This window comes from Cricetulus griseus, chromosome 2, assembly GCF_003668045.3.
Source record: "Cricetulus griseus strain 17A/GY chromosome 2, alternate assembly CriGri-PICRH-1.0, whole genome shotgun sequence".
Taxonomy (NCBI): Eukaryota; Metazoa; Chordata; class Mammalia; order Rodentia; family Cricetidae; genus Cricetulus; species Cricetulus griseus.
The window spans coordinates 181,091,716-181,104,474 of NC_048595.1; the positions used below are offsets into that span (position 1 = coordinate 181,091,716).

Here is a 12,759-nt window from a genome sequence, read left to right on the forward strand (position 1 = left end):
TATTTAACTGATGCAGCTGTACTTTAGCTGAGAAGTCAGGGTTTTGTTTGCTTACTGAGAAGTGGTCTCACTATGTAGGGCTAGCCTTGAACTCCAGGATTTGCATGCCTCTGCATCCAGAGTGAGGGATTAAAGGATATGCCACCATTGCCAACCTTCAAAGTTGGTTTTAGACTATTTTCTCCTAAGGGACTTTCAACTAGAATTCCCTCTGCCTATAATTTATCTTAAAGGGACCTAGCACTTTCTCAACTCAAATCCTAGTTTCAATTTAGATTAATGTTTTTGTAGTTCCTTCATGGCACATATCATATGCTGTAGTTCTCTTTAAGTACAGCATTCAGATTTTATAATACACACACTCACCTCAACTCTTCCAAGATGATGAAAATGGAATGTCTGAAATGGATGTTTCCTGTCCTTTAACTAAAAAATAGTAAACTAACATTAAGCTTTTATGGTAAATCTGTTCTCTAAACAATACTTTGAAATAATACACTGGGGTAAAAATGTTAGCTCCCAGGTCAGCTCTATTCAAATCCTAGCCCTGCTACTCATTACCTATAGAATTAACCCCTAAAAGTTTGGTTTCAACACCTGTAAGATCGGGTACCTGTCATGCACTGTTTGAAAAGACAAAATGAAAAAAAAATGATGATTTTTATACAACATAAAAGCTATTGTACCAGCTTGAGCTGACCTTGAACTCACAGCCTCTGAGTACTGGATTATTACTGCTTTAAATAAACCCAAACGAACACACCAAAAATGTGAAAATTCATCAAAAAGCTATTTACAATCCTAAAAATTTTTGGGTTACAATACTAATAAAAATCCTTGAAATATCAAAATTTCTCATACCTTTTAACAACAGCTGCTAAGTCTAAGTCAAAATGTTATATTAAAACAGCTTACTTAGCATTTAAAATATAAAATATTGAGTATATATGCATTTGTATATATATCTAAATTATATGTGCCATATAAATTATTGCATATATATGCAAATTTTGATGCCAATGTGAGGAGCTTATTCTAATAACAGTTCTAATTTTTTTTTTACCAAGTACTAGCTAATTATATCATCCCAAAGCTACCAATACTTCCTATCCGTGCTGTCGGTGATTGGTGTATTCAGTGTAATGCTCCCCATACAGACTACGCTTTCAAAACAAAGTATTGTTTTACACAAATCCAATTTGCTTTGGTTAACAATGCTCTATTAATATCCAGTGGCATTAATGCAAGCTCAAAACTCAAGTGCCACAGATAAAAGTGGTCAGTGTGACCATATGACTTCACAATGAACCAAGTCAGAACTGCTGATCCAAGTCAAAAAAATTCAGTACCAGAACTAGCTCTGCATGTTCTTTACCAAAACTTCAAGACTGAGTTACAAAAGAATGTTTCACAAATAATAACACAGGCGTTCCTTCAAATCCCACACAACTCACTAATGTCAATAAACTAAGAGCTTGAAACATTTTAGATAAAATTCCCAGGAAACATATACCTTCTGTTAAAAAGAAGCAGTAGCACTGTATGACTTTTATTTCTAATTGTTTCAGGGAAGAAAACCCCAAAATTAGGAAGAACCTGTAGAAACATAACAAGCAGCATAAGAACCAAGTCAACACTAGAAAATCAATCTGCATGGAAACCCATGAGTGGATAAATAGCACTGGATGTTTCATGTGATTCTCACAGGAACAGATCCTATTATCTGTCATCTTTCCCATTTTCTGTTCAGGAACTCAGACTCAGCGATAGCATATCCTTTTTCTGAAGATGTATTAAGTGGCATGATCCAGATTTAACCAATGGTCAAAAACTGCCAACTGATAGACCAACTATTTGTTCATAGAAAGAACCCAGGGACAGTTGGTAAAAAACACAGGCCAGAGGGGAAACAGATCCATGTACCTGCTCTAGTGAAAGAATGAGTTTGCTGCTTTTTCACTCAGTCTTCTCAAACTGTCTATGGCTACCTCAAACTCCTCTGTGGTAACAGACAAGTCACACCTGTTTGAAATAACAGAACAGAGCCCCAAATCAGCAGAGGACCAGGGAAATTCATTTGAATTTCTGGGGGGGGGGAGGGTAACAGTAAGGGTAGACCTCCATATCTGAGCTAGCCCCCAAATGAAAAATAGCAGGGGAGTCTTCCAGGAGCCAAACAACAGCTGTTAGCAGAGGCAGGTATAGAGCAGAGATAGCAGCTATTGTATGATATCTGAGCCTAGCAAGGTGGAACACACCTGTGTAATCCTAGCCTGAGCTGCACAGTGCATCCCAGGTCAGTGTAACATACATAGTGAGAAACTGTCTCAACAAAGAAAAGGGAAATCAGTTCCAGAATATTAAAAATCCAAAGACATCACAATGTATTAATCTCTCCCCTCCTCAAATTAATAGATAGACAAACAAATGAGAAAATGTTCCTCATTCAAATGTTTGAGATAGGGGCCAAATGTTCTTTTCAGAACACAAATACTTCAAAATAAAAGAAGTCAAAGGTAAATCTGATTACCAACAGCATTCAACAGAGAAATGAAAGCTTTGTTGTAAACCTCAGAAATTCTAGACTTTGGTACATTTGAAAGAGAAGTGCAATATTTGAAATGATAAAATTCACTGAATGGACTTCAAGTCAGAGTAGAAATGACAGAAGAGAGAAATAGAAAAAATAATTTACAGCTGCAAGAAACTCAAAAACCTAGAAAAGTAAAGTACCTGTAGGTACAAACTGCTGAAGGCTAAACATAATGAGAAAACCTTCAGTCCTAGGGATGTTACCCATTCTTTACTGTTGGCTGACTTCTTCCCACCAACAATGGAGAGCAAAGACATTGGAACAGTATACTCAAAGGGCTAACAGAGAACCTGTCCACCAAGGCCATCAAGTGTGAAGGAAAGACATCTTAAATAAAAACAGTAGATGTTGGTAGCTTGCTTCTATTACAAGAAGTTCTCAAGGAAGAAAAGTAACGTTAGATGAAAGAATGCATTTCTCAGTTTTTATAAAGCTATATGTTAAAAACAAAGAGTACAGCAATGTATTTTGGGTTTAACAATTATATGATAATGATAAAGGCACAAGAAAGAAGTATTCTCTCTTAAGATGTCTGTATTTTACCTGAATAAATTCAATATACCTAGTAGAGCAACCACACCTGGCCCCATGGATAGTATACATCTTAGAACCTCAGTCCTTGTTTCAAACTTACCTCTTCCACAGAGGGGGGGAAGTCTTACTACAATGTGAAACTGTTCAAGTTCTAATTAACTAGTAGCTGCAATTTTCTAGGACTTGCCCCACAGTAGAGCAGATTTACAGAATTCTATCCCAGTGAATCCACCTAACCTTGCTCATCCAGTTCTCACCTACCTCCACAATAGTAATTCCACTCTAAAGAACTATAACATTTCTCTTTCCATACACATTTCATCCAAACTTCAGCAAAGTCCCTACAACCCTCCCTTTAAAAACACTTGTATCTATCTGAACCTCTGTTCCAGCAATCAGCTTACCTTTATAAAAACCATGCTCAGCTATACTATATTCTCTGCATGGCAATCAATCATAGTTTTAAGTCATAAGTCAAATCTCATCAAAACTGAGCTCAAAGCCCTCCCAATGTCTCCCCTATGTTATTCAGAGTAAAATCCCAAGTCTTTATCACCATCTGAAAGGTTCAACACTCGTATCTAACAATTTCTGTCACTGTCTTCTCACTTCAGTCTTGACTTCCCAGGTCTCCAAATTGCACCAGTCACATACCCACCTCAGTCTCAGCACCAGCCATTTGAGTCTAAGTAGTCAGCCTGGTATTTTCATGGCATGATCCCTTTCCTCTTGGCTAGTGTCTTTTATTAATTAAGACCTTCCCTCAACTACTCTAAGATGGCAACCAGGCCACCAATTTCTCATCCTGCTTTAGCTTCTTCACAGTTATATATCATGGGATTACAAGCATGAGTTTGCACACCTCGCTATTACTTTACTGCCTAAGCCAGACTTCACCCTACCCTATTTGCCTATCGTCTCCTACAACTAGGAAGCCATGTGGCTTTATTTTGCTTACTGCTATATCCCCCACACTTACAACAGTGCTGCTGTTGATGTTCAGTAAGGATTTGGTGGATAACTGAATGTACATCAATGTCACTCAGCAAGGAACTAACACAACTGGTATTAAGGACTTCCCAAACATGCAAAATTCGATGAAAAGTCACTGCAAGCAAAGATACTAAACCTAAGAACCAAGAAAATCAACTTGCATATCTCAGGTTCTAGTTTCACAGGATAGGCATGAACATAAATATACACAGATAATGTATCAATCGTGACTAGTAATGTACAGATTTTTTCCTTTGCCTCATTTTAGAGTACCAAATTTATATTTTTACACATGTAGTCAGTTGCTTATCTACTTGGAGAATGAATACAGAAACTGAAAACCAGACGACAGAAGCCAATAACATGGATTTAGCAGGTTTAAACTGAAATTTGACTTTACCACATGCAAATATTCATCAGGATCCCACTTTTACTCATATGTGGAAACTATTCACAGAAACCACCCAAGCTGTGACCTATTCTTGTTCTCCTAGGGTGACTTTCAAGGAATCAAGCTATATCCAGAAATAATTATTAGCAGGGCAGAGAAGCAGCTCAGTGTTAGAGGCAATGCTGCAATTGTTCCGTGTTTTACTTAAAGCCCTTGTTAAGTGACAGGAACTGCCAGCCCTGGTACATCAGTGAACAGATCCGTACTAAGTACCTAATCTCTGTATGAAAATTAATGAAACAAAAGCTCTGATTCTAGTGAAGGATTAATTAACAATTGCATCATCTCAAGTATCCTCCTCCTTATTCTCAGATGTCAACACCCTGAGGTGATATGGCAAAGTCTCCCCTTCCAGCAACTCAAGCATCTTACAGAAGGTCTGAGAGATAGCCAGAAAAATATGATACATCAGAGAAAGGGCCTAGAAAATATTCTAGCATCGGACAGAAAAGCAAGTATTACATCTAGTTCTATAGTTTAAATTGCTAATAAACCATTTTCAATTTCTATCAGACCATTATTACTAGTAATTCTTAGGAATTAAATGAAAAAAAAAAAGCTCAGTGGTTAAAATACTGTTGCCTCCTTACTCCCTTCTATTAATGAGAAAGGCAAAAATAGGCAACATCCAATAACTTGATAACCTTAGCAAAGTGATTCTAAGCCTGGGTCTCAGAACAACTGCAAAGGTGATGTTATTTTTTAAAAGAGAGGAAAAGGCCAGGTAGGGTGAAGTCTGGCTTGGTCAGTAAAGTAACAGCTCTGTGTGCAAGCCCGTGCCTGTAATCCCAGAGCAGGAGCTCAGTGACCAGCTAGTCTATAGCCTAATCTGAGACTAGGTCAGTCAAGGTGAATGGCTTCTCATGAACAACAGCTGATGTTGACACATACTTGCAGACTTGAGATGTTTCATCAAAGTGGTAGCATGGTTCCATCGAAACACTTTCCTAGGTTTCTAAGTGTGGTTACAAAATAGAGTGATGTATGAGGATGAGGATGCTGATGAGGATGCTTTGAGTCCAGTAGCAGCAGACTGTTTACCACCCCACATTGGATAATTATGCTCCCAATCACACCAATCACACGTTAAAGTTGTCCATTTCTTTTTTTTTTTTTTTTTTTTTTTGGTACTCTACTTTCTATTTCTTCCTTTTGGAGAAATCGTTACTTTGATGGGGGGGGGGGCGCAATTTTTAAAAAATCAATTCCTAGCATCATTTTTTAGAATTTCTACCCTTTTGTGAGAGTTTCACTATTTAACTCAGTCTGGCCTGGAACCATCTGAATAGCCATCGTTGGCCTTTACCCAAAAGATGCTCCTGCCTCAGCCTCCCAGGGCTATAGGCATGTGCCACTATGCCCTGCTTAGTTTAGTGTCTTCCTTCTTTAAAAGTCTTTTCTGTCCTTCTAGGATACTGCTTGCCAGGCTATTAAAAGTCTAGCTATTAAAAGACCCCAACACAACTTTAGATGCTCTCCGGGCCCAATCCTTGACCATGCTTTCTGTTCCTTTATCAACCCAATCTTTCGCTCATAACTAAGGTACTTCATCCATTTACACACACACACACACACACACACACACACACACACACACACACACACACACCTACCTTTCTGCCACACTCCATGACTTGTAGAATAAGGTACCCTTACAAACAAATACAACTAGAATTCTATTCATCACTCCAAATCCATTCTACTTTCAATCTTTCCCAAGTCAGGGAGCAGAACCCCACTATTCAATTACTGAAGTCAAACCCTGGGAGTCAGCCTCTCTCACATCTGATCTGTTATGCACAAATCCTTATAATCTCTAAGTTGGAACAACAGTTCACCTCACTCAGGATGGTTTATTTTGTTTCCAGTCACACCTTAGAACACATTCTCTGGCCAGCAAAGATGTTCAAATAAAATAGGTCATATACTCTGTCGCACAGAACCCTTCAACAGCTTCCCACTACATTTACAATAAAATATACTGGCCTTTTATGTTTGTTGCATGAACATAACTTTTCTCCTCACTACCTTTAAAAATACAGTCTTTGTTCTGGAGTGTTATTCCACCCATCCCAACTTATCCTTTAGGTCTCAGCCTCAATGCCATATTTATTTCTTCCCAAAGCCCACTGAAAATTGGGTTCCATTATATCCTGATTGGTGATGTTTCCTTTCGTTGCACTGGAAAAAAACTATTCTTTGTTATATTAATAATAACTATTACTTGTTTTATGTCTTTCTAAGCAGACATATTGCCTGACTTGCTACTCACCACAATCACCCCTTACCCAGTCAACAGTATCTAACTGGAGAGCCATCAGCTTTCTTCCTAGAATGGCTCACAACAAAGCATGGATATTTATTTATTCCCCTGCAATTGGATATTAGTGGAAATAGTGTTAAAAGGTCCTTTCTCCTAATATGTTTGTAGAGTGTTAACTTTTACTTCCCCTGATCTTCCATAGTTCTTCCCACCTGTTACTTAGACCTGCCTTAGACACGTCATGGACAGTGTAGTACTCAGCCACCAGAGTACAGTACATGACAATCAAATACTAGAATGTCAAAGAAATTCCAGATATCAGTATTAAATAGGGGCTAAGAGCATTCAAGTTCCTGTCAATCTATAGAGATGAGGAACAACTTTTGGGAGATCCAGTCAGATATCACTGTCTTGGGTCACATTTGCCAACATCTCCCACAACAGTGAACAGTTTCTGCACTATTTAGCACGGCAGGTATTTAACCCACCTGCTGCAATTATCTTCGATATTTGCTTATTAGTTAACACCATCAACAACTTCTGGTTGCTATACAGAATCCAAGTAGAGGATGAGGGTCCACCTCAATGGAGTAGCACCTGTCTAGCATTTGCTATGGAAGCCAAGAAAAAAAAAAAAAAAGAAGAAAAAAAAAACGAAGAATTCATTATGCTATTCAATGTACAATTAGCCTTTGAATTGAGCATTTTATAAACTATATCCATCTAATGATGTAATTAAGAGAATCTAAGATTGAAGTTTAGGCTTGTACTTTGAGGATGGAGTCAATGTAAGAGAAAAATAAGAACCACATTAGCAATGATATTCCACCAAATTGGCATGGCCACAGCCCATTATTTCTGTTACGTTTTTTCTTTAATCTTTATAATAATCTCGAAAACTGAGGAAGCTACAGTTGAGGGATTAGGTGACTTTTTCAACTATCTCGTAAATGATATGTGTCTATTTTTAGATACTCTAAAATGAACAAAACACCAGGACTCAAGCCACAAGCCACACACAAAATAAACTCAGCTTTAGAGGACTTTAAGTGCACTATTATATTACTGCCAAAAGTAGAACAGCAAAAAAAAACATTCAAAAGACACAAAACACCTTTCAACTTAAATTCTACAACTTACAGGTATAATGCTAAATTTGGCTTTACTGAAATTAATCTGAAATGTGTTTGTATAAAAATTTTTATACTCAAAATGCTCCAATAACATACTATTTCCCAACTCCATTTCTGCTTGAGCCTATAAGGAAAAAAGAATGGCCATTAAAAAAACTAAGTGTGAATAAATGTTTCAGAAAGTGTTTGGCTTCTGATATGACAAATTACAACAATAGAACAGAAGCAGTATTATCTAAGTCTAAATGATGTCAATCTTTTAAACAATCCATAAAGCTTGTAAGGGTTGGGACCTGCACACGCACTTCAAGTGGTGACTGTTACTTTCTCAAACACTGGAACAAGTACAGTCTCGTAAGACATGAATGTGTGAAATCAAACCATCACAGTCAAAGTAAATCACAAACTTTTTCACATTGATCATCTCGCCCTGTGTGGTACCAACTCTGAAGTCACAAAATTCCATTATAGACTTGCTGAGGCAGATGTCAAGTAATTCAACTCATAAAAAGGTTAAATATTAATCAGATCTCAAAAGCATCAATGTTATCGTCATATAATTATCTGAACCCCAAGGAAATAAAAGTCTTATGAGGCCATTAAGAAAAAAAAAAAAAAACAGAAGGAAAAGTCAATAAGAGTGTATGGGGATAGGAATGGTTTTCTTACAAAGTAAAAGGGCTTGCATAAAAAGACCCCAGACTATTTCTCTGGACATCCTCAAGGGGGGAAAAATGAAATCCTTGTGTTTCCTTTTGCTTCTTTAAAGACTCAACCGTGTAATTTTTTAAGATACAGCCCTCTATTACATATTTTATGTGTATGAATATTTTGCCTGCTTGTGTGGATGAACATCACATGCATGCTTGGTACCTATCAAAATCAGAAGGGCATACACCCCTCCCTGGAAGTGGAGCTACAGATGGTTGTGAGCTCCCTGCGGGAGCTGAAAACTGAACCCTCCTGGCTCTCTGCAAAAGCAACAAGTGCTCTTTAACTTCTGAGCCATCTCTTAACCACTGCCCTGCACCGATACAGCCTCTTTCCAAAAAATTTACATTACAAACAAACAAAAAGGATCATGCTATTTCCCCAAGATTTGAGATTTCTATAGTCTCCAGGTGTGGTGTCAAACATTTCTTTAATCCTAGCGCTGGGAAACAGAAGCAAGTGAATCTCTGAGTTCAAGGCCAGCCTGGGCTACATAATAAGTTCTAAAACAGCCAGGGCTACACAGAGAAACCTTGTCTAAAAATAGTAAATAAAAACAAAAAATATAAAGAAAGGAAGGAAGGAAAGAAAAGAAAAAAGATTTCTATAGTCCTCTCCAAATTCAAGATTGCAAAAAATTGGGCTTTAATAATTAATAGAGTACAAACACATGCTATTAAGATTTTCCTTCAAACGTCAACCTTTCCACTCAGGATCCCTAATGGATGTACAGAAGCCATACACTACAATCTTAAAAGGACCCAGATGGTAGCAGGTTCTCTCCAACCTGTCCCAAGAGGGAGCCTCTTCCAAACCTCCTCCACACTCCCTTCTCTGGGCTCTAAACACATGTGTAACTCAAGAGAGGTGACACACATTGTCAAGACGATGAAAAAAGACAGCACACACAAGAGACATAACTGGACGGGAAAGGCTGCTAAGTGCTGCCTCCGCTGTATCGCGTAACCAGCCTAACCCGCTGCAAACTTTTGAAGGATTAAGTTACATTCCGCTGCAATTCCACACTTGACAGCTGAATCCAGAGATGCCAGCGAGTCGCTCCTCGGGTCCCGGGCTGCCACCTCACCAGGGAGAGTCGGCGGCTGCATCCTGAGGCCAGCACGCACCAGGGCATGGGAAGGGAGGAGGGTCTGGGCGAGCTCACCTTTTCCAGCTCATCGTGGAGCTCTGCCAGGCTGGGCCGGAGCAACTTCTCGCCCAGCTGCGCGGCCGTGTGCCGATAGTGGTCGATCCTGGGCACCGCGTCCATGGTGTTGTGGCCGAAGGTGCGCAGGTAGTAGGTGTTGGTGTGGGTGTCATAGTAGTACTGCTGATGGTGTCCACTGCCGCCGCCCGAGTGCAGGCTGCTGCCTTCGCTCAGCACCGTGTCCCCCCCGTTCTGGAAGCTCACGTTGGGCCCGTCGCCTCCGACCCCAGCCGCATCCGACAGGCTGTCGTCCGCGGACGAAGAGGCAGCGGGGTCTACGAAGTTCACGCGGAAGCGGCCCTTGGCTTCCTCGCTGCCCTTGGCAGTGCCGCTCTCGCCGCTGGCTTTCCCGGCAGCCGGGGTCTCATTGCCCGCAGCTCCGGCCGCTGCCGCCGCCGCCGCGGCCCGCCCGGCGTTCTCGGAAACCACGTCCACCTGGAAGCGGCTCTGGCTGGGGGTGGGCCCCAGAGGTCTGCCCAGCCCATCGCCCCCAGCTGCGGCTCCATCTCCGCGCACCCCGCCGGCCTGACTCCCGCCCGGAGCATCCTCTCGCCTGGAGGAAGGCACGGCAGTGCCGGGCAGGTCCACCCCGGCCGCAGCCAGCGGCGCGTCCCCATCCCGGGCGGGCCGCGGTGCGCCAGACGAGGGCGCCGCGGGCCGGGGCTCCATCGTCGCCCGACGCTCGGGGAAGCTGCGGAGCGGGGCGGGTGAACGCTGCCTAGAGCGCGGCTTGGCTCCCGGGCCGGCGGTCCCGCTAAGCAGCCCGATGAGACAGACAGTCGCAGCGCCGCCGCTAGCCCGCGCGCGGCACGCTCGCCGCCAGCCTCCGAGTGCCCGCGAGTGCGGCCGGCCCGCGTTTAAAGGCGCGGCGGCCGCGGCCGCGCTCGGTGCAGCACGCGGGAGGCGGGGCCGCTCAGCCCGCCCCTCAGCCGCCCCAAGCTCTGCGCCGGCCAGCCTCGCGCACTCGAGCCTGGAGTGCGAGCAAGCGCCGGCCTCCGCAGCGCAGCGAGCAGGCGCGGCCGCACGCGCCTCCGCGCCGACCTGCGCACCGCCGCCCCTTCCGCCGCCGTCGCCGCCGCCGGCCGCTCCACGTTGTCCTCAGCACCCCCTCCCTCCCGCTCGCCCACCCGCCCGCAGCCTGGGCCCTGGTGCCAGCCGCCGCGGATGCTCCCCCAGCAGCAGCGGCTCTACGGACGCCTCTCGCGGCTTTTTTTCTTCCTTTCTTTCTTTCTTTTTTTTTTTTTTTTTTTAAGTTCTAAACTCGCAGTACTTGGGGCTAGCCGGCGAGATCTCGCGAGATGCTGCAGGGCCTGTGGGCGGTTTCCCTTAGGGCGCGTGGTACCCAAGCCCGCGGCGCTCTGGCTGCGGGTGATGCTGGGGGCTTTCCTGTTGGACCCGCGCGCGCTTCCGGAGGCGCTGGCCATGCGCGCTCCCGCCGGGGCCTGCGCGCACCCGGACCCGGGCGGGCGCCCAGCTGGAGAACACCGCGCCAGCCTTTTAGATTTGCATAACCAAAGAGTAATTCCAGCCGGGATGCGGTGGGTGTGTCCACACTTGGGTGACACCTTTATTTTTAAAAAGCTGGTGCTTGGAGGTGACAAGGGAACCTCGTTCCGACGTAGGAAGACAATTTTTAACTTCAGTGTTAGGAAACGCAGCTCTCAGGATACAGTGACTGCAGCAGCCAGTGCTACAATTACTAGTTTTCCGTTTGGCTGCGGTAGTGAAGAATTCCTCGTTTTTAACACAAAAACCCTATTCGTGCTCTGCAGGCTTGTTGTCTCTGAAAATGGAGAAGAGCACCTGTTTTCCAACTCAGTATCGGTCTCTTCCTTTAATTTAGTACCTCTCAGAGCCCTAAGAGAAAGTGAGTCGTCACCACAGTAGTTTGCTCTGGTCATTGTCTGCTATGCATGTGTTTACTCTATGCAAAAACTGTAGGAATAAACACCACATCTTTAAGCAACATTAGCATCAACGTGTCAAAGACCTCAGAGTCTGGGTTTGCAAACAATGAAAAAGGCAGCCAGTCAAAATTTTAAAAACCTTCAGCTTCGATCTTAATTAGCCCTTGACAATTTATCAGCATATTATCATCCTCTGTATTTTAAAGACAAATCAAAAAGAACATATCCCTGGTCATACCCTCGGAGCTTCTAAAACCTCCTTGAACTTTCCTAATACTAACGGAAAACCAGAAGAGGCCAGAAAAATCATGTGTTCTTTCAAGCAGTGTAATTTTCTACTAGGGAACACTGCTGACCTTGTACCAGCTCTGTACTGTACCTTTCAGCCTACAGCTAATTTATGGCTGTTAGAATTCAACAGTAATTTACTGAACACCTGCTATGCGCTTCCCCATGTTCTTAGGATATAGCTAAACCCATCTCATGGGTATCATGAGAATGGATAAGGTAGAGAGATAAGATATATATATCTTATGCAAGTGATTATTTACTATTCCCTTATGTTTATTCTTGACATCTTGACATATATATATATATATATATATATATATATATATATATATTCCGTCAGAAGCAAATGCTAAGGGAAAGGGGTAGGGGGATGGGATTGGGATTAAGATGACATCATCGAGGTGAGCGGAGAAAGTCTATTATGCAAATATTTTGGAATGATCTGTTCTAAGTACAGAAAGCAGAGGCCCACAAAGTGGGAGTAGGGTTGGCATGGAATTGCACGTAGGGCAGTTTGACTGGAATGTCATAAGAAGTGGAAAGAATCAAAGGCAATGGGGTCAGAGTGTGAGGACATAGGAAATGTGTGGAGCCTCTGGCTGTTGGATATGCTTTGACTTTTACTCTGAGTGGAATGGTAGTTCAGGCTTCCATAGGAAAAGCCATAGACCAGATG

The 12,759-nt window shown here is 42.6% G+C and overlaps 1 protein-coding gene across 2 annotated transcripts in view; it reads right to left on the reverse strand.

Annotated features, from left to right (window-relative positions):
* The window catches only part of Slc12a2 (solute carrier family 12 member 2), a 75,311-nt gene extending 64,525 nt beyond the window's left edge, over positions 1 to 10,786 (reverse strand). Inside the window, exon 1 of one of the 2 annotated variants that reach the window (XM_035440139.1) lies at positions 9,844 to 10,786. In XM_035440139.1, the coding sequence (XP_035296030.1) occupies positions 9,844 to 10,554 (711 nt within the window). In that variant the 5' untranslated portion in view covers positions 10,555 to 10,786. The remainder of the gene's footprint in view (positions 1 to 9,843) is intronic. The other variant, XM_027400937.2, reaches the window with a different exon arrangement.
* Positions 10,787 to 12,759: the final 1,973 nt, after the last annotated feature.